Source organism: Phocoena phocoena, chromosome 9 (genome assembly GCF_963924675.1).
Source record: "Phocoena phocoena chromosome 9, mPhoPho1.1, whole genome shotgun sequence".
Taxonomy (NCBI): Eukaryota; Metazoa; Chordata; class Mammalia; order Artiodactyla; family Phocoenidae; genus Phocoena; species Phocoena phocoena.
Window position 1 is genome coordinate 654,461 of NC_089227.1, and position 22,644 is coordinate 677,104.

Here is a 22,644-nt window from a genome sequence, read left to right on the forward strand (position 1 = left end):
ATGCCTTCCTATTTAGCTTTCTCTGAGGAATCTCCTTGTTATGAAGAAATCATGGATTGGAAAATCATTGGTGATAATTATTTCGCATTTTTGAATAACTTGATCAAGACTCCAATAGCTTCCATATCTAGGTGAGTTTTCAGAATTCAACTTCTAGGTCTTCACTTAGCTATTATCTGAAGATAAACAAAACCTAATTATGGGAGGCACTTGCTTTAAGATGTGAGATCCTGATTTAGCTCTCAATAAAGCACTTCATATGTGTTTGGGTCTCAATAAATATTTGTGTCATAGAATGTATGACTCATGTTTCCATGGATTTTGAAAAGAAACAGATTACGGTAATAAGATTTCCCCTTGAGAGCATAATTTATTATAAAATACTCCCAAAATAAAATCCTTCTTTGAAAAATAGTCTTATCTAGTTGCTCAGAGTTTAGACTCGGGATCGATGATTTAAGAGCCTGGTAGTTCTGGAGACTTTTGAGAGAGAATTGATCTTTGGAGCTAAATCTGCCAGATTATATACCGCTTGGCTATTTCAGCACATGTGTTGAAATGGACATTTTTATGTATAATTATGGATATTGTGTATAGTTTAAGAGCATACTTTATTGTCTGTGGGGTGTGTTGGGATGTGATGGGACAGAAGCTTTGTCTTAGAGCAGTAGTTCTCAAACTTGGGAATGGATCAAATTTATCTATGAAATTTGCTAAAAATACAAACGCTTGAACTTCGCCCCAGACATGCTAAATCTTGCTTGTGTGTAGTACCCAGGTTTCTGTAGATACGAAAAATTCTACAGGTGGTTTTGGTGCAAGCCAAAGTTTAAGCAGCACCCCACAGCATCTGTCTAGACCCAGGATTCATCACTCCTGGGGAGACTTTAAGCTCAGCTATTAATGGGTACAGGAGGAAGAGAAGGTGATGGACTCTCTGGAGAATCAGTCCTTTGATCGTGTTGGATTTATAATACCTCACTTCCCCGAAATTCACAGCTATTTAATAGCACAGAAAGATGGCAATGAAACTAGTCTGTATATGCTCCAAGGACATGTTTAATTTTATATTTGTAGACTCATAGCAGCTGGCACAGTATCTTTCATGATAGGGGCTAGGTAACTAGATGTTGACTTAATGAATGAATGAATAAGAATGGACAATAAGTACAGAGTTCATATTAAGAAAGCTGAGCTTGAAATGAGAAAACCCGGCCCATATTCCAGTTCCTGCCATACAATAGCAGTTTGAATTTGTTAATTAAAAAAAATCCTGAAATGTTTCTTTTCACATGGAATAGAAATGATGATGTGTACCTCAAAGGGCTGTCATAGGCATGAACCAAGAGTATAGTGGTGAACGTGCTTTAAAAATTGTAAAGTGATATAAACGTGTGTGGCAATATCACTACCAGTAGTACTAGTTTTGCTTCGGCCCTTACTCATCCTACTATTACTACCCCATGACCTCTCAGATCCTAATGAAAAACAAGACCATTTGCATTCTGCTCTACCAATACACGATTACTCACATAGTAGCTGTGCATATATTTCTACGCAGGGCTGGATTTGAGTAAGGTTCATATTGAAGTCTTCAGAGTGTAGCTTTCTCTTTCCTGATCTAATTTTTTCCCAGGAAATGTTTTCGATGTTCCATGGTTCAGATTAGCCGCTGTCTGTTCTACAAATGACAATAAAGTAAATTAAGCCTGTATTTTTCCGGCTTTCAGATCTCAGTTGTGAGAGAGGAAAACAATTCCTTGCACTTGACCCATCCTCTGTGTATTCTATGCCAGACTGTGTTACACAACAGAATTACAGAGTTAAGGAGGTTTAGAAAGTAATTCACCCTTTAGGGCATTAAGAGACAATACAGGTCAAAATCCTGTATCCAAAATTCTGAAATCTGCAGAAGTCTGAAAATGGAAGCTTTTCTCAAGATCGGCATCGCAACTCATTCTGCAGACGTAAGTGTTAAGGGATCTGTTGCCCCTCCCACTGAACCTGTTCGGAGGTGTCCCTGCAGAAGTGTCAGTGAGCTGATACAGGGTTGCCCCGGTGCCCCTGGTGGAGGGGCCATGAATGCATGTGTGATACTTGCACAGGCTCCCTTTCTAAAGTCTGAAACACACAGGGCCCCAAGGATTTCAGAAGTGGACTTGTAGCTCCTGAGTCAGTCAGTTCTTCAAGTGAGGGCTCCTATTATAAGTGTGGGTTTGTCTTAATTGTCGAGCTGCTCCTTTGAGACCGCTTTGTATTTAAAAAAATAAACCCCCGGAGAGGACGTACGCCATCTGAAATGATGAGTTTCTGATAGTGGGAAGTACAGCATTGTTTAAAGATCACTGCAGTTGCTTTCTAGAATGAGAAATCCTAACGCTTGTCCTTAGATCATACAGGGGCAATTTCAAACCATCTTGCAATTTGGACGAGCTCTTTCACCAAGACATTCTGAGATGTAATAAGGAATTGAATCCTAAGATGCCTCTGGCATAAACAGCAAACTTATCTTTAATGATCACACATATGTACTCACTGAGTAAAGGAACTTAAAATGCATTGTTTTTGGTGCAAGAAGCAGATTTTAAGCTAAATGTATGCAACTGCATTGTAGATTTCTAAAAGATTTTCAAATGTTCACATGAATCCCGGTTGGGAAAATATAGTGCCTAGTAAATATTTCATTTATGTTTTACTATAAACAAATCTGAGTATTATCTAAAAATTTGATAAGTTGAATTTGTCTTGAATTTATTTATTTTTTCTGACACTGCATCAGTTCTGTTAATACTGTAGGGTCTTACATTTCACAAAGGCACTTCTAATGACGGAAAAGAAGTTTTAGACCCTTGAGGATGAGCAAATGAACTTCTTTTTATCTCTTACGGGATTTTTGGAGAAATTATTATCGCCCAGTCCTTTCGGCTCACCCAGTATTCCCAAATTCCATAACCTCTCATCTCTCCCTGAGACGATTCTAAATATAAGTCATTTGTAGATAAATCATTTAGAGAGTTTAGAGAGAGACACACCTGGTATTGGTACTCAGAAACTTCCGGAATTCGGCAAAGAAATGATTGAAAAGGTACAAGCTCTTGAAAGTCTCTGGATAAGGAAGGAATCAAGAAATATATTGAGATTTATGGAACTAATACTTTTGGGAATGAATCCCAAGATCCTGGCATTGTGGATGCATGGCGCTTCAAAAGGAGAAAGAGCTAAACTGGGAATCTTGTCTACACTTGTAAATTTTTCTGATCCATAAAATGAGAGGATTCATAGTAAAAGCTTTAAATTTTCCCAGTTGTTCCATTCAGATTGGCCTCAGTCGCCAGCCAGGAAAACGGATTTTGTTCATTTAAGTGAAGTGATAATAAATAATCTCTATGAATTAGGATTTCTGAGGCAGGAACAAATCACAGAAGCTGTAGGCACAGTCTATGCTATGAGGAATACATCCAATCTTTTCTCAGCCCTTTCTGAACCTCAAAAACAAGACATTGATAACATTTTGACTCATGTCTATCTAAATGTCTTCCAGGACAAAGATTCAGCTTTACTTCTCTAGATTTACTCTTCATTTTACCAATATATTTATAAATTCTTGAGCATTCAGAGGAGAGGGTCTTTGCTGTCTTTCCTTACACAAATCTCAAAACACATTTTAGATATCATAAAGCAATTTAATTTCCAAAACATCAGTGAAGCATTTGCATTTTTTTCTTTTTCTTTTTTTCTTTTTTTTTTTTATGAAGGAAACGGGAGAAGGAGATAGGGAACTTGTTATTAAGCAGCTAATCTCAATCTTGCCTGATATTGGAACGGATTTCAGGTGTTGAATATATGTATGTGGGTGTTTGAGTTTTTTTTTTTAATTAATTAATTTTTGGCTGTGTTTGGGTCTTCGTTTCTGTGTGAGGGCTTTCTCCAGTTGTGGCGAGTGGGGGCCACTCTTCATTGCGGTGCGTGGGCCTCTCACTGTTGCGGCCTCTCGTTGTGGAGCACAGGCTCCAGACACGCAGGCTCAGTAGTTGTGGCTCACGGGCCCAGTTGCTCTGCAGCATGTGGGATCCTCCCAGACCAGGGCTTGAACCTGTGTCCCCTGCATTGGCAGGCAGACTCTCAACCACTGCGCCACCAGGGAAGCCCCAGCATTTGCATTTTTATATGAGACAACAGGGTTTCTTAGGGGAATTTCTGAAGTATCTTACTGTCAACAGTTGCTTTTAATTTTTAACGTTTTGGAGCTTCAAGTCCAATCCCTGTTGTCTACAGAGGGCCCCGCAGTGGAAGTGATCCACTCTACTTTTTCTTTATTTCAGTATGTGAGCCAACTCGTCAATGGCTCAGCAGAAGCCCTGCTGGGTAGTGAACGCTTTGTTCTGGATAATAAAAGCGTTTCTTCCGTGAATTATTCAATAGATGAGGGGTCTTCATCTATTCTCCCGTGGGCACAAATCCTTTCAAACCTCTCAGCAAACGGCAGTGAGTTCCATGAGTTTACGGCCGTTCACTGTACCATTTCATGGCTGCAAATGTGGGCCCAGATCTGTGGACGACTGGCTCAAATATTTCAGCTGGACACGAATGTTTTCACTCCTCTTCGTGTTGGTCTCACTCAGATTTTGGCTGCACTGGAAAGTGATGTGAAAATTCCCAAAAGCTGCCAGGGAATATTTCCAGATGTGGAAAACAAAATGAACTCTCCTTTGAAGCTTGTTACTTGGATGTTGACTATAATGATGGGACCTTATTGTTCATTGAATATGTCAAAAATAAATTGTGTGAACGTTTACTTAAAAAATGTGACTGACTTTCTGAACGTTATACTTAATGCAGTCTTTGAAAAAGAAAAGGTACCAAAATCTGAGATTTTATTAACTCTTTTAAATGATTCCACAAACCAAGTAAGGATGGTTATCAACAACTTAACAAGGGACTTTGATTCTGCGCCTCAATCCAACTGGAAACGTTTTACTGAATTAATTCTAAAACCCATAGAAATGTCAGATGAAATGCCTCGTCAGTTTCAAAGTACTTGGCTGCATTTAGTAGCTCTGGGGAAGGAAATTCAAAAACTTGTGAAAGATATTTCCCCTAACATCCTGGAAAAGAACACCTCTTCTAAAACTGAAAAAAAAATTAAACATATTTGCTACCAGTCCAAAGGAAAATAGTATACACAGATCAGGCTGTTCATTTTATCAGTTAGCTAGTTACCTTGCCTTCAATTTATCTCATGATCTCCAAAATTCACCCCAGATAATTTCTCATGGATTAATGAAAGCCGACGCCCTCAGTTTATCACGATATTCCACAAGAGCCAGGTAATATTCAAGTTTTAAAGAAGGTAACTTCTCTCCTGTGCATGGTCAAGAAAACAGACATACACCTGCTAGTAGACCAGCTGGAACAGATAAGTGAAAACCTGATGGATTTCTTTTCTTTTTTTTTTTTAAAACATCTTTATTGGAGTATAATTGCTTTACAATGGTGTGTTAGTTTCTGCTTTATAAAAAAGTGAATCAGTTTTACATTTACATATGTACCCATATCTCTTCCCTCTTGCATCTCCCTCCCTCCCACCCTCCCTATCCCACCCCTCTAGGTGGTCACAAAGCACCGAGCTGATCTCCCTGTGCTATGCGGCTGCTTCCCACTAGCTATCTACTTTACATTTGGTAGTGTATATATGTCCATGCCACTCTCTCACTTTGTCCCAGCTTACCGTTCCCCCTCCCCATATCCTCTAGTCCATTCTCTAGTAGGTCTGCGTCTTTATTCCCATCTTGCCCCTAGGTTCTTCATGACCTTTTTTTTTTTTAGATTCCATATATATATGTGTTAGCGTACGGTATTTGTTTTTCTCTTTCTGACTTGCTTCACTCTGTATGACAGACTCTAGGTCCATCCACCTCACTAAGAATAACTCAGTTTCGTTCCTTTTTATGGCTGAGTAATATTCCATTGTATATATGTGCCACATCTTCTTTATCCATTCATCTGTTGATGGACACTTAGGTTGCTTCCATGTCCTGGCTATTGTAAATAGAGCTGCAATGAACATTTTGGTACATGACTCTTTTTGAATTACGGTTTTCTCAGGGTATATGCCCAGTGGGATTGCTGGGTCTTATGGTAGTTCTATTTTTAGATTTTTAAGGAACCTCCATACTGTTCTCCATAGTGGCTGTATCAATTTACATTCCCACCAACAGTGCAAGAGGGTTCCCTTTTCTCCACACCCTCTCCAGCATTTAATGTTTGTAGACTTTTTGATGGTGGCCATTCTGACCGGTGTGAGATTTCTTTAAGAATGTCAGTAGGTTAGGTACTGGCAGTTTGGGGGTCAGCTTCTTTGTTGACTTGATGGAAAAACTTGTCAACAGCTCACATTCTTGGAGTGTTAACCACCTGCTGAGGTTCTCACGCCTGCTTCCTAAAGAGGACTCCGATGTCTCCGTCGACATGTACTGTGTGCTCCCTTGTGCCATGAGGCTCCTGTGGGACGTGGGTGACAAAAACATCATGGAGGCCCTCAAGGACGTCTGTAACTTTACGCTCCTGCATGGCATAAACCTTTCAGACGTCACCAAGGAAGACTTCACTATTGTGATTAAAATTTTTTGGACACAATTGAATTAATATCAGATCAACCAGGCATCCTTCAGAGGCTTTAACTTGTCTTCCTGTGTTTTGGTGCTGGAATCACACAACTTCTGGATTTCAGCAGAATCCAAGGTCAGGAGCCTGTGATGCCCACAAGCTCACGTCTCCTTCCTTTTACAGCAAAGTGACCAGTATCCTTGACCACCTCCACCTGTCTTCCCCAGGTGAAGACTCACAATGTTGGAATGAAAGCTCACAGGTGGAAATAACTAGGAAAGTAGCCTGTGTAATTCATGAATTAATGGATTGGAATTCCATTCTTCTAGAGCTGTCCAAAGTCTTCCATGTTAAAACTTTGCTTGTGAAAACTGTGCAAGAATTTTGGCATAAGGTGTTACCATTTGTCCCATTTTCTGGAAATTAAAGCAATAGCAGCATCTCTGAACTTTGTCCCGGTGGTTCCATAAAGCAAATTGCTTTGCAAATCATAGAAAAATTTAAAAAAGGCAACTTTACAAAAGCCACATCAGATGAAAACCTCCTTGATAAACTGGCTAGTTTAAACAAGATCCTTAACGTTGATGAAGGAACAGAATCATCTGTTAGAAATATTTCCTTACATTTGGAAAGGATAATAAACTTGCTTTCTAGGGATGAGAGCCTAGAAAATAGTGCTAATTCTGTAGTCTCTCCATTCATGACATTTCTGAATGAAATGGTTGTAGTTTAGAAGCACTATCACATTTTATTAAAAAAAGTGAAACAACTTACAACTTTGAAGAACTATGGCTTGAGTTTGAACAAATCATGAAAGATCTAACCCATAACTTTAGTATCAGATCCCTGTTTTCTGAAATTAACGAAGAAATACAAATTACTAATTCAGTGGCTCTTCAAAACCTAACTTTGCCACTTGCCCATTTTTTCGAAAGCCTGGATTCATCATCCTTGAAGACATTAGAAATCATTGAAGAGTTTTTATTGGTCATAAAAAACTGGTTTCATAAACATGCAAATGAAGATTACTCCAAAATGATACAAACATTATTTCTTCTTACAGCTAACAACTGATGATACAGCTTCGTTGCCTACAGATATTGCTACCATTTGGGGTAATCTCTAAAATGTTTCCAGAGAAGATAATTTTGATGTTGCCCTACTTCTTCGCCTGCTAAACCAAGAACAGCTAATTAATTTCTCAGTTGTTCAGCTGCTTTTTGAAAGCTTCCTAATTAATTCAATCAACAAATTAGCTGAGAGTGCTCGAGAAGCAGCCTTGAATTTAAGTGATACCAACCTTCAAATAATGAATTTCATTAACCTCGCCTTGAACCATACACAGTCAGAAAATGATGAGAGAATCATTCTCCCTCCAAGAAGCATAGTGGATTTCTTGGAACAGCTTTTGAAAACATTCTTCCCCTTTTTACTAAAGGAAAATTCTAGGGACAAAATATCTCTTCTGCTGAAAGACTTCCACAAAAATGTCATTGCAGAGATGAGGTGAGTTTACTTTTGCTTTGTATAGTGCTTGTAGTTGCACGTTACAATCCAGTTTATTTCCTGGAGTTTATAGTGTCAATGACAGCACTTGTACCAACACCTTTGAATGATCTTTGAAGTGAATTTTGTCTTAATGAACGTTTTATAAAAATCAAGGTAAAATAACTTTGATGATTGTCATCTAACTAGTAAATATATGTATATAAGCCTAGCCCCTGGGAATTAATCACTTATTATGCCTTATTACAGTTTTGGATTATGAAAATAATTATAAAATTCTATTTTATATGGAACTGAAAAACTGTTATTATATATGTATATGGATATATGTGATGGTCATATTAATGCATTAACTGTCTAATCACAAATGAAGGGCTTAAGTATTTTCATTCCAATAAATCTACTGATGTTTATATTTGGAATTGCTAAAACTCCAAAATTTTAAAACTCAGAGTCACATTATGTTTTTTCATATATTATTTTTTCATTCCTTTTGAAGCTTGCCAGTGAAAAGGCTGGAGGGAGATTCTACCTTATTCTGTGATGTCCATATCAGTCAGGTCTCAACCTCAGAAGCAGAACCAGAGCAAAGACTTCATACAGGGATTGAATTGGCTTCCGCAGTTTTGGGGCTGGCTGAGGGAGTCCAGAGTCAGCAGGGCAGGCTGTTAGGAAACAAGCTGGAGTCCAACAGGCAGGAGCTGCAGGTGCCCATCCACAGGGGGCCGTTGGGGGGCAGGGGCGGGGCGATGGGGAAGGAGGTATCCAGCTGCACATGAGGGTGGGCTTGCTGGGTCCGGGAGGTCCTAACCTTCTCGAAGACCTTGTGACTGGTGAGGTCAGGCTTCCCCAGGGCAGCATATCTTCTCCCTGACTTAAAGCTGGTTGTCTGGGGTCTTCAGTCACATCTGATGAATCCCCTCCAGCTGCACCTAGGTTAGTGTTTATGATGCTACAAAGTGGCTGTCATGCACTCTTATGAGCAAATCACCTGTGAAAACCACCAGACCAGAAGCACACAAGAAAGGGGCTCTGGGGCTTGAAACTGGGGCTCGGCCCAACCGAGTTGACAAGTCACAGAGCCCCTGCCACACTGAGTGGCTCGCTAGGTCTTGGAACATTCAGAAGGACATTACCTGTTACACTGAGAATCATTGTACGGTCATTTCACATTCCTTTCCTTTCTAAAAGCAAAGTGCATGGCTTTTTAAGATGTTAGGTTTGAGGCATTGCAATGGATTTATACATGAAATCCATCCAATCTTTTCATTATTTGGCAACAAAACATTAATTTTCATCTGGGATGTATTTTAGCATTTCAGTATTTCAGTCAGTATTATCCTCCCATGATGCTACTGTAAAGCAAAAAAAAAAAAAAAATCACTACAGTTCACCCTTGAACAACCGCATGGGCCCAGTTATAAGTGGCTTTTTCAATAAATAGGTACTACAGTACTACCTGATCCACAGTTGGGTGAATCCGTGGATATGGAACCACAGACATGGAGGCTGGCTGCAAAAGAAAGTCAGTTCCCATAACCTTCGGGTTGTTCAAGGGTCAACTGTGTATGTTTTCAATCTTTTCATTACTAACCATGAAATTTAAAATATATATATTTAGAGTTTTGTCCCAAATGATAAAATTCTAGAAAATTTGAAACTGGATCATTTTCTTATCTCCATGAAAGAGGACAGACTGGTGAATATTTTTTCATCTTTAAAGGAAGCTGTGTATCACCTAATCAAAAGCTCATTTATGTTAGACGGTGGAGAATTTTATTTTGATAATCCTCAAGGATTGCAGTTAATGGGAGATTTATTCCACACTCTTCTAAGGGAAACCTCAATGAAAAATGAGACTGAAAATAATCTGGAGTTTCTTACGGTGGTGAATCAGTTGCTTTCCCATATGAACAGTTCTGAGGACCTTTTCAAACTCAATCAAGATCTCAGGTCTGCTCTTCACCTCGTGAGAGAAACGTCAATAGAGATAGCACATCTCGTGGACACTCTTTTAAACTCTCCTATTAAGGACTTACATGCCCTGTACCCTGCCCTCCAAGAAGTTATACTCACTAATCTAACCGATTTGCTTTCCTTTATAAATAGTTCATCCCCCTTAAGAAACAGAGTAACGTTAGAAATTACCAAGCACTTACTTGGTGTTATCTCAAGGGCAAGAGTGGGTGGAGACAGTCATGCCCTGGACCCCCTCTCAGAAATGTCCAGAACTCTGACCATGCTGGTGGACGATGGAGCCAAAATGAGAGGTCTCGCCACCTCCATCACCTCCACCGTGGACCTTCTTAAGCTGGCCGAGAAAACTTCAAGAGAGGTGGCTGCCATGTTTGAAATGCCTTTCTTCTTCACAGCCAATGACACCATGAACTTCTTGGACACCCTTTATTCCATTTTTCAACAAAGTGTTCGAGATGTTGCCAATGAAATGATTACTTTGAAAAAAGCAGATCGTTTAATATTTGAAAATATAGATGACTTGTTGACACCATTTCTTGACTTGGCCTTTGGGATGATTGGAGTCAAACCTGCTGTTTCCCAAGACTCTGATATTTTCAATGTGTCATCTAGCATATTTACATATGTGATCCAGTCCAAAGATATTTATGATATTAGGGAAGAAATAGCTGAATTTTTAACTTCTGTGAAAATCAATTTGGGAGACATGGAATGTCTCGTGGCAGCATTTAATAATGGGACCCAAATATTTTCTGTGGATTCTGTCAACTTATGGGAAGAAATCCTGGATTGCTTAGTTCCTATAAATAACATCATCAATCACAAAGACTTTTTATATTCTAATCCAATTTCCACTCATAATTTGCCTCAAGATACAAAAGGGGAAAGAACTCGTGAAGTGATCCTGTTTTTGCATGAAATACCATCACGAAACAGCATGGAACTAGGGACTTACTTGAGAAAGGTGATCGACCTCACCTCAGAAGCGCTTTGGCATAAGTTAGGGAAGGACAACAAGGATGTTCTTAGTCTGTTGCTGACATTGGCTCCACATCCAAATGACCTTTTGAAAACCGTAACAGCAGTTGGAAAGGCCTCCAGTGGGTTGAAAAGTGACAACAGAGGTGATTTGAGTAAAGCTTTGCTTTCCAGCACTTCTTTGATTCAGGACGTGACTCACCAACAACTCAGAGAAGCAGTCCAGAGCGTGTTAAGTAGACTAGCTCTCGTGAGTCAAGAGCTTCTCCTCAACAGCTCTCAGAAGACACACTCCTTGAGCACTTTGTTTTAGCACATTTTTGAAATTTTTATTAATGCAACCCCTGGAGAGGATAGCAGATCAAGAAAAGATGAGAAGACCAAGGAAGAGCTGGTTGACTTTCCTGATGTCCTCAAACCATGATCACGTTTTGAGAAATACCAGAAGGGATTGATTGCGTTGGCTGGATACTGGCAAAAGGTCTCACTGATCCATCCAAGGCAATGAAACAGTGAATTTGCTTCATTTTCCCCTGCAGTAACTATAAAACAGAATCAGGCAGGAATTGCACTGAACCAGGGTAAGCAGTACTCCTTGAGCTCAACCTTCCTTACACTCTGAAGCTGGCTTCCCCAGGGCATGGCTCATGCCCAGTCTCTTGTCGCTATTTGCCTCGTTATTTGGCATTCACATACGATTTGAATTTATCCTAAATTTCTCCAAAGTAAATTATTTTTTCAAAAGTAAAAACGTCTTATTCTATTCACGTGCCCCAAGACTAGGTATGTAACCAGTTTTTCTGCTCCCCTGCTCTGGCAGCCGAGGGTTCTGCTATTTGATATGCAGATAAAAATCTGAGGCCATTCACATCACACAGAAAACTGTGCTGTCAAGGGTAACTGCCCCCTGCACAGGGCCGGGCTTCTTCCCTCCTTAGATTCAACCCGACTCTGTGGTTGATCTATGTCCAAGCACTGGCCGCCCACCCCGAATAGTAGGTCAGGGAAACCCTGCTCTCGGAAGGCCCAGCGCTGTTGGCTGTCATGCTCCGGGGGTCATCTGCTGTCTTAGGATGAGGGCGTGTGCAGCTGTGTCCCAGCCCATCCTCTCTGTGTGACAGTACGGTTCTGGTGGTCTGTGGTCTCTGAGTCCCACAGGGAGATTGAAAGTGAACCCTCTCTCATCTGCCAGGTAGCCTGACTTATTCTCGGTTAGTCCTGTTGCCACACGGCTGCACCTTGAATCCACTCCTTTTTAATAACCTGGAAGGATCTCCTTGGATACTGAAGCATGTGTCTGTTGGCACAAAGAACTATTGGTGCCTTGGAATTTGAATGATGGCTTTCAGAGCCTCATTGTTTCTGATCCTAAACTGTGTTTGACTCGACACTCGGCTCTGAAGTTTCATTTCAGCTGGAGTTGGTCCTGGCAAGCCCTGCTCTTCACCAGTCCTGGCTTTCACCTACTGTTTCCAGTTCTCCACGGAGTGGATTTACACTGTGACCCCAAGACTTGAAAGTGGGCTGTGAGCTGACTGGGTGTAGTCACCACCCCAGTTTTTAAATTTGCAAGGCTTGGTGCCCAGTTTCATTCTACTTTAGTGATTACTTGCTTCCACTCTTCCTCCTGTATTCACTATTCTTTGATCATGGCCTTCTTGAATGAGGAAGATACAAAAAGTCTAAAACAGAAAATGCACCTGTTGTGGGTTTAGGGTCAGACTAGCCTGACTTGGATGTGAGTTTTGGTTCTACAGTTCACTAACTTTCTGAATCAAGGCAAATCCTTTAAACTTTCTGAACCTCCCTTTATTTGTGTATAAAACAGGGATAACACTGATACCTTTTGGGGGTATGGTAAGGATTCTACAGTAAAATAAACGTAAGCTATGCATTTAACATGCATATTAATTTGGGTTTAAGACATGAAGCATATTAGGGATAAAACAACAACCACAGACATCTAGGCAAAAACATTAGCTTAAAATTAAAATAATAAGAACAACAAAACTCCTAAAGAAGTAGAAAGGTCCATTAATATCCTAAAGATTTACTACAAGTTCCCAGATGGCAGAGGTCAGGGATCTAGAGCAAATTTGGGCAGAATTCATTTCTCCTGCCTCTGCTTCAGTGCCTGCAGTTATATAGAGAAGAGAAGCTTGGTCGTCCCAGACCTGAATCCACTGTTTTTGTCCCAAGGAACCCTCTGGCCCTATGTCATCTCCCCGCTTCTGGTCGGGCCTCATTCAGCAGCGAGTGTCACCACCTGTGTTATGTCCCATTAGAGCCCAGCCCCCTGTGGAAGTGAGTGCTGCTTTTAGGCTCTTCCTCAGTCCCTAAATCTATCATAGCACTAAGGCCAGTGAGCTGCAGGGGCAACGGGGGTCAGAAACAGAAGGCAGTACCTGGCTCTGTTCCCTCCTTGTGTCTGAAGCCTTTGCAGCAAGTCCCTGGAGAAGGGTGGGGGACGTGCACCCCACCCCCAGAGGCCCTCTGCCCCCGTGTGAGGTGGTGGCCCTGCAGCCTTACCTGGGAGCTGGTTGGAAACGTAGGATCCCAAGCTGCCTTGTACCTGCCCCGTCACAGCCTGCGATGGGCCGCCAGGAGGTCCTTAAGATGCGAGGGTTTGTGAGCCTCCTTCTGGACCACGTTCCTCATCTTAGAGGCTGAGAGACCAGGGCCTGAGGCAGCTCTGCTGAGCAAGGCCGGCAGTGGCCAGTGGCGGCCGCACAAGGACCGTCAGATCTGACCCTTCCTTCCAGGCCCACAACGCTTGGGGCACAACTAAAATGCTGTCATTAAAATCCCACAATTTACTCAAAGTCTATATATAACATTACCTGATGGGGATTAATAAATGGCCCTACACATCATTATGGTTTTCTTCTGGCCAGAAACAAAAAATTACATGTAAGCTCATCTTTCTCTGGGGCTAAAACAAGTTGCTAATAACTATTTCCCATCCCCAGTTATTTTCCAATTCAGCTATATTTTTTTATAGTTGAAAAATTAACTTTATGTTGTGTGTTGTTTGGAGTAATCCTTTGCTCTTGTATCTGGCTTCCCTAGAGGATTTTGTATAATTCCACCTGACCTTCAAAAGCGCCAAATGGCTTCCTACTCTCTTCATCCACAGTTAATTGCCATAACTGTAAAGAAACCAGTTTTCATCACCTCAAGCATCCCAGCGCCCTGTCCATACGTGCATTTGGTCACTGAGCTTGCTTGTGTCCTGATAGGTACACACAGCTCCACCACGCTGAAGTTTCCGAATTAGCACATGAGAATTGCATTCTTTAAGGACGGGCTGGACTCTGACAACCAAGACACAATAATCCAACGAAGGAAAATTCACGTTTGCCGAGGGAGGTGGCCCTGCTAAGCCCTCAGGTGTGTTGAACTAAGCAAGATTGTTCTGTGGTCACGCCAACATCACAGCAGAATGAAAAGTTAAACATTTTTATAGAAAGTTTCATTCTTCCTCTGAGGAGAGTAAATTTAGAACAACATGCTGTAGAAATATTGAATTGCATATAAAAGAATGGAACTTTGCTGTGGTCCCCGGAAGCCATGCTGCAGGCTGTCCCAGCATCCTGGTGCCTTCTCCAGCGCGGTGATGTTTTCTCAGACCAGTGATGCTGCTGTGTCCGCCCCAGCAAGAGAGCCCAGGACGGGGTGACTCAGCCTGATGTCGAAGGGGCTGGCCCGTTGAGAAGCCAACGGGCCTTTGTTTTTTTTTTAAATCAATCTCCAGGGCTTGTCAAGGATATTTATTTTCAGGGAATGTCCTTGGGCAGCTGTAGCCTTAATTAGTCAATGTGGCCCACAGTTAAAAAAAATATATACATATTTTTCTTTTCGAAGTGCTTCCCAGATAATGTTACTTATATGTTCAGTGTGTCTGATGTTTGGGATGGTTTTGAGTTTTGTAAAGAATATAGAAACTCATCTGAGGGAGGAACAAAAGCCATGGGGGGCTTAAGATGCGACAGTGTGTGAGCTGCTCTTCTGGACCACGTTCCTCATCTCAGAGGCTGAGAGACCAGAGTCTGGGGGGTTAGAAAGATAAGGGTTAAAGCTGAGAGCTGCTGAGCCCATTACCTCAGTGGCGTTAGGACCTAAGTCTGAAGAAGAATTCAGCGCTTCTGAGCCAGGGCAGCTTATTACAAAGTTGGTCGGGAGGCTTTTTTGCCACATTACCGGAGCTGGCTCCATAAAGACCAACACACACAGGTGTATACACACAAGTACACCTATGCACGCATGCGAACACAGAGACTTGCGCGCACGCATACACACACACACACACACGCGCACACACACACTATGGCACTCCAGGAGTCTGTTTAAAAATAAGAGTCTTCCTTACGTAAAGGTGGGTTTCCATACCCACGTGGAAAACGTAAGAATCCCCACCTGGCTTCCTCCTTTCTCTCTCACACTCTGACCATGTACCTTTGCATTTCGAGAGGACGGCCTCAGACGAGAAGAGAGAGCAAATGTCACGTTTGTTGGCAACAAAATGACGCTCTGAACGAAAACAGGAGACCTGCCGTTTCCTAGGCTGTGTCCTCGGATGTCTGTGGAGCGAGCTGGCCCAGCAGGGGAACGGTTCGTTCACGAGTGTTACGACGTGTTCTCGCACAGAGAAGCAGATCCTCACCTTAACGCCGCTGTTTCCCCCTAAGTGCCGCGGAAGCGTGTCGGGCTTTCCCGCAGCCTCGGAGCCCCCAGGACCTCGAGGTGATTCTGTGGAGAGTGGAGATGCTGGTCCAGCGTGTCCTCGTCCTTCTTGCAGGTGGGCTGCTTGGGGAGAAGGGCTGCCCAGTGGCCCCGCCGGGCGGGCAGCGAGGTGGTCAGGTGCCCCTGAGTTTCTCCTGGGCTCAAGTGCAGCCTTCTTGCCGGTTTCCAAGGCCCTGAGTCTCCCCAGCCTCCCCACCCCCAGGCTGCGACCTTCTCCAGTCAGCTGAATGGCCCTTCCCTGCCCGAGTTCGGCTTCTGGGCTGTGTCTCTGCTCCTGGAATGTGCTTCCCTGTGTTTGTGGCCTGACCATCAGCTGTGCCCTGTGGCTAGAGCCCGGCGGCTCTTCCCAGAGGGATGCCTGCATCCCCTTCGCTGGCAGTGACCTTGAGTTGACCTCTATCGAATGCAGTGTTAATGCTATTTCTTTTTTTTTTTATGGCTATAGGAAACAAATTTATTTAATAATAAATATTATGTTTGGTGGTATTACAGAGAACTACAGTCTATGGCGGATATCCAAACACTGAATAAACGTGGGGGAACATTAGTAGAAAGTATTTGAATAAGGTAACAGTCATATCTCCCAGCAAGGTTAACAGCACTGCCAGAGTCACGTGAAGAAGCTGCCAACTTAAGCATTTGTTTTGCTTCCCAGATGTGTTATTTTTTGTAACACCACTCATAGGATTTGTATAACGTATATGATGTATTGATCTTTATTTGCAAGAATGACTCACCGTTAGCAGCAGATGGGGCCATGAACACACACCTACAACATGGCAACAGCTACAAGCAACATGGGCTGATTGGATGGTGACCACTTCTCTCTTGACTTCAACCTTCAGCTCCATGTGTCAGCAAAACCTTACAGAGCAAAGCTCAATGGAATTCTGGCACAGACATGGTAAATCAAGGCAAGTGCAACTAACTCCCGTGCCAGGACTAGCTCGCTCTCACTGACTGCCAGTCCCCTGCCTGCTGTGGCCGACCTTTGATGAGTCCTTTGCCTTTTACCCTCTTCCCAGCGCTGACTAGTTCCCATTCACTTGGTGAGACCTCCTGAGCTCTGAATGCTGCTTCTCTCTAGTTGTTCCTTCTCAGGCTTCTCCAACACACTTCCCTAATGCTCCTATTTCTTAAGTCTCCCCCCTCCCCCGGCGTCAGTCTTCCTTGAAGGCAGCATCCTTGTCTTCCTCTCCTGCATGTGCCCAGTGCCTGGGGTAGAAGATCGTTCCACTGACCGGGGCTGGGTGACCCATGCAGTGACCCGAGTCCCAGAACATGTTCTCTAAAGTCCTGGCACTCAGTGCTTGTAATTTAGCTTTTTGTGGCCCTTCCTGCAGTCGTCTGCAGCTTCACTGAGAGCAGGATCTGTCACTCATTCAGTTCTGTCTCCATGATACTCAGAGTAGAGTCTATGCTAGTGAGTCATTAATACTTATATTGTAAATGAGTTCACTCGTTTGAGATCCTGCTTGTCAAATCCACGACTACAGATTTCAGTGAAATTTCCTCTTCATGCCATTGCTGAAGGAAAGTGCCATGAGCGGCCTTACAGGGCTGCTGGGTGATTTTCAGGACTCTCTCTAAGGTGTAAACTCTGGTCTCTGAGCACTTCTGAGTCCGTAGACTGGGCCAGCAGTACTGGAGTGACTCTGCCCATGCACGTGTGTTGCTGCCTTTTCACGCCTGGTCTCCTGAATGAGGCTGCAGAGAACCCTCTCCTTGCTGTCGGGCCTGAGGTCCTTGACAGCAGGGGCAGCAGGAGTGCTGCAGAGACGGGTGTGAGCGCAGAGGAGGACATGGGTAAGCCAAGGGTGGGCTGATCAGGAAAAGAGAGGAGCTGAGGTCAGCGGAGCGGGCCGTGAGCCCTGGGCCCTGCGTGGAGCCCACCAGGCTGGCCCTGCACCCGTCCCAGGTGCATCCGACACACCGTCTATTCTGCTTCCTCCTCCTGACTTACTCTCAGGCTGTTGTTATTATCTAGATAGGTGTTACCTCCTCTGGGAAGCTCTTCTTGGCCTCCACTCCTGGGGTCAGGGGCCCTGCATTAGGCCCCTTGGCTGTGCCCTGCGGGGCGGCCGGCCCATGGTCTCCTCACGACCAGGCCTGCCTGTTGATCAGCAGAAACCCAGCGTGTGGGGACTGGAGCACATGCTGGCAGATGTTTGCTGAATGACGGAATGAGCACATGCCAGGAGCCCTCACTGCTTGTATCTCTGTCCCCTGGGACTCTTGCCTGTGCAGGATCCGTGCGGTTTTACGCTGACGTCCTGGAGGGAATGTCCGGCCACGGCCAGCAGTGGATGGGCCCAGGTGTGTCACTGAACGGGTGTGCGGGGCTGGAGGACACCGTGGAGAGCTTGCTCGGTACGCAGGGCAGGCGCGGCCAGGTCCACCGCAGGGAGAGCAGTCCGGTGACCCAGGGTGGTTAACTGGGGGATGCAGGCGGCAGAGACTGGGAGCCAGGAGTCGGATCAGCCCCCACCTGGGGCGTCGGGAGGAGAGGCCAGCCTTGGGTAGGAACCAGCATGTCAAATACCTTCGCAAACAAACGTAAACAAATGAGGTTTGCTCAGGGCAGTCTTGGTTTTCACCTACGGCCTGAGTAGAGATGAGCAGAAGGGCCGCAGTTTGAAGGTGGGTCGCAGGCCCCCCATCCTCCACTAGGGGCGCCACCTGCCCGTCACAGCCAGCCTACGCCTCCGCTGTCACTGAACACTCCTAACGCCACTGCGCCTTGACCAGGTCACGCCCAGGATGTGGGCCTGCTCCTCACAGGCCTGTCCCTCTGCCCCCGCCCCACGCCGCTGCCAGTTCGCTGCCGCCCGGAACCACGAGCTCTCCCTAAAGGAGGCGGCTGGTGATGGGGTCAGTGATGGACTCTGGCCAGCAGCCTCCATCCCGCCGGCACTCTGCTCTCCTCACCCGTCTTCCCAGGACCACAGGTGCCTCCCGCAACCAGGCTGCCCCCCCGCCCCCCTCTGCCCCGGCGCTCGGCCCCGCCCCGGCGCTCGGCCCCGCCCCGGCGCCCAGCTTCCAGCAGCGCGGGGCCCGCTGGGACCACGAACCCCAAGACGCATGCGCAGACCCAGCGTGTTGGAATCGTGTGGGCCAGGGCTGACACGGGCCTGCGGGCGCCCAGCACGCAGCTTTGCACGTGCCTGTAAGTGTCTTCATGTTACAGAAAGCGAAATGGACTTTTATGTGTAACAGAACTAATATTTGTTTCAATTAGAGAGAAAACGTTTTGCCAGGGCACAGCGCCGCTGTCCGTCTCCAATATCTATACATAAATGCTCTAATGTACGGTTGTCTCAGTGCCATGCGCAGTGAGAGTCTCCAGAGGTTGAGTCGATACGATGAAGGTTAGGGGTGCCAGCTCCTTACCCCCTTTCACTCCTTGCTCTAAATGGTTGAAAACAGCCGTAAGGAGCTCGATGGGGATCAGAAATTACATTAAAAGGTGGCAGCACGTGCTCTTCCGGGGTGAGCAGAGTCGGAGAAAGTGGCCGGACCTCAGGTTGAGCTGGGGGTCTCCTACCACCTCCCAGATCTGGACCTTTCATCCCCGCTGTGGGCAGCGTTGCGTCTGGATGGTCCAGTGCCTGGACGGTTACAGACCTGCCCCAGCCCGAGAGGGAGAGTCCACTGTGTGGTCTCCGCCTCAAGGGCGCCGGGCTCAGGCTTCCCACCGACATGGCACCGCCCGCCTGGAGCCCCTGTGCCCGTGAGGAGGGGTCGGAGCTTTCCTCCTAGTGTCTCTGCTGCTGGCAGGGGGGGGTGCTCTTTCCTCTCTACAGCTTCCTGCATGTCAATATTATCACAGTGTTAAATTTAAGAATAAAATCCTGCTATAGCGGGAGTGCTATAAATGAGTAGAATTAGATTTAATTTGCGTATAGGTACAGATTATGAGCCAGAGGTGCTTTTCTACGAGGGAACCCTCCCCAGTGCAATACACTCTGTTCAGCCTGCGTTCTCGGAAATGAGGCGCCTTGTTTGTACCTGCGGCTCTGATCCGGATGTATCTGGGCACCTGGGGGCCAGGATGAGGGCCTCCGTGGAGGAGGGAGAAGGCAGGGCTGTGAAGTGTCGGGTGGAGGATTGGGGGTGGCTTGGAGAGCTCCCTGCCCAGAAGGGGAGCAGAGAGTGAAGGCCCGAGGGGCTTCTACGAGTGTTGTCAGAATCAGACGCACAGACCTGCACCTGGGAGGGGGCCTGGGCATCCCTGGGTCTTGTGCCCCCTCACCCATCCTTCCCCTTCTGCTCTCCTGTGGTCGTGTCGTGGTCAGTGAAGGAGGGGTCTGTGCGCCTGTCTTAGGGGCAGTGACCGTGTGGGAGGGAGCAGCCTGTCTCCCGGGGTGGCAGACGTCTGAGGGTCCAGCAGGCAGAGGGGACGAGGGAGGAATGAAGCCACGTGTCCAGGAGTCCTGCCACCAAGTAGGAGGCAGAGAGCCTGGCCCAATGGCCCGGCGCCTCCCCGCTCTGTCCTCCCCGGGGCGTCAGATGGACAGGACTCCAGCCAAGGCCTCGTGCTCTCTACACGCTGGACCCTGGCTTCCCGCCCGCCCTGGTCCGCGATCCGGAGGTTCCGTGCTGCTGGTGGCCCCACGAGGCAGCGCGAGTTTGGGTGCTCGGATCACATCCTGGGAAGCTCCCCTGTGCCCGGGGACCCCCGAAGGGGGGACTCAGAGCTCAGGACCCTCGACTGTGACACCTCAGGATTCTTCACGTTTAACTCACTTGGAACATACACTTGTTAGTTCTCTGATCGTCTGAATGATTGTGATTTTCCTTTGCAAGAGCAACCAATGGCACTTTTGAGAAAAATATTTCGAAGTTTTATTTATTAAAATATTATGTATTGATTTATGTTTGATGCCTTCACGTAATCACCACAACCTGGGACTGTGCTTCCAACATCAGGAAGAACTGGGTGATGAAATGAATAAATTCTGATGATGTGAAATACATGATATACGGCAGGACTGCCGTGTCCAGGGAAATGTACGTAGATTTATATGAGTGTCTGCTGCTTTTTGGCATGTTTTACATTCTAAATTACCTATACTTGTCAGTTAATTTAACAAATGATAGATATTTTACCTTTTTATCAATTTATAGGTATACATATATTTTGCAAAATGATTGGTCTTTTATAAAACTGTTTGTGCTTGTAAAAGATGCTGATAATGTATCCATGCAGTCGGGCCGAGACCGGGGGTTCCTCCACGGTGCTTCTCCAAGTCCTCAGGGCTGCACCCCCAGCCGAGGGGAGGCCTGGAGACTTCCAGGCTGCCCTGCAGACCTTCAAGGGGGGCAGACCTATGGAGAAATAGACGTGTTTTCTTTTCAGTCATCGGTTTTGTGGCTGTGGATTTTGAAAGGCTTCAGTTTTCGGGCCAGGAGGCCATGTGCCAGGTCCTCAGCTGGGAGGTGCTGGTCCCTGCCGTGTCCTCTTGTCTGTGGGTAAATGGCAGAGCCAGCTGAGAGCTGGGCTCTCCGGGTTCCCGGCCAAGGGCTCCCTCCAAAGCCCAGCAGTGCCCAAGGGCAACTGGACAGGATCAGACATCCTCCATCTTCTCTGAGGTGCTTTCTGAGACCGAGGACAGTAGGCTGACAGCTTACAATCCACGTGATGCCCGGCGAGGATGCATGCGTGTCTGGTCTCCAGACTTCAGCTCATACCGAGGAGTAAATATGTTTCTAACTGTATCGTTGCTGTGTTTTCTAGGAGCTGGACAAGATAGGGACCTCTCCCCATCAGCTGAGTTGTGAAGGTCTTATCAGGAATCTGTCCAGCGCCTTGGAAAGCTTCAGGAGCAGCTTGGAAGATGCCAGCGAGCAGGGCTGTGAATGCCAGCCCGGACCAGCCTCCATGCTGCACACGCACATGTATGTGCCCTCTGGCGGGGCCCCCACCTCCTCAGTCTCCCTTCATGAAGACGATGCACTTTCAGTTATGAGTTTCAGACAATAATGTGTACAATATACCATTAACACATGTGTTTTCTCACCAACACCAAAATTTCCCCTGACTTTAACTTTTTAAATTGTAAACTGTAGGAGCAGCATTAGTGCTAAGGCTAGCTTTACTGGGGATCAAGAAGCTGGATCAACGTGTCGAGATCTGAGATTACAATATGGTATTGGAATGGTTCTATAAGAGTAGTCAGCGATTTTTCAAATGACCTTCACGCTGGATTCATTTTGTACTGTGTTCTCAAAAGTGTGAGCCCCCAGAAGAGGAAATTGGGGCCTTCGTGTTCTGCAAGTGACTTATTCACAGAAGGAATGATGTTCTTCTGACTTCTCGATATCCCGATTTCTCATACTTGCCACGGTCTATCCTATGGGTTCCTTTCGCATTTGTGAGAAGCCGTTTGTTACCCAGCCTTATTCCCCTGACTCATCTTGCCTGGCAGGCACCCGGTATTGACGGGTATTTGCACACAGAGACATCGTGTGTCGGAATCTCTGAGGAATCTTATGGAAAGGCAGTATTGTTCTCTAGTTCATTTCCTGGGAACTGAGGCAGCATATTCACTCCAGCACTGTTCCTGGTGTTTTATCTTACCTAAATTAGCTTTAATTTTCTGCTATTTTAGGTTGGCCCAAAGCCTCGAGAAGACTTTATTGTCTGGGAATCCCATTATGACTTTTCTTCGCAATTTCACAGTAACTGGGGGTAAGTACGTAGTTCCTCCAAGTTTGCTTGATTAAAAATTAAATTTAGTTTCTCACACAAATATATTATTAAAATAAAACTTATTAAGGTAGAGTTATGCTATCTATATATGATAAATAACAATTTAGAGCCTGCCAGGTCTG

General features: G+C 45.2%; 2 protein-coding genes across 2 annotated transcripts in view; both read left to right on the top strand.

The window, feature by feature from the left end:
* LOC136128511 (ATP-binding cassette sub-family A member 13-like) lies at window positions 1-18,980 on the top strand. The gene is given in 15 exon segments (XM_065884330.1): window positions 1-131; window positions 2,797-3,701; window positions 4,147-5,135; window positions 5,137-5,288; window positions 5,290-5,434; window positions 6,304-6,619; window positions 6,622-6,666; window positions 6,669-7,319; window positions 7,322-7,673; window positions 7,675-8,112; window positions 15,756-15,927; window positions 16,013-16,091; window positions 17,440-17,616; window positions 18,058-18,180; window positions 18,751-18,980. Coding segments are annotated over 15 exon segments (4,905 nt in total).
* A 192-nt stretch (window positions 18,981-19,172) lies between these two features.
* LOC136128512 (ATP-binding cassette sub-family A member 13-like) overlaps window positions 19,173-22,644 on the top strand; it is a 236,572-nt gene continuing 233,100 nt past the window's right edge. Inside the window, 3 exon segments of the mRNA XM_065884331.1 lie at window positions 19,173-19,178; window positions 21,548-21,714; window positions 22,422-22,501. Coding sequence (XP_065740403.1) covers window positions 19,173-19,178; window positions 21,548-21,714; window positions 22,422-22,501 — 253 coding nt within the window.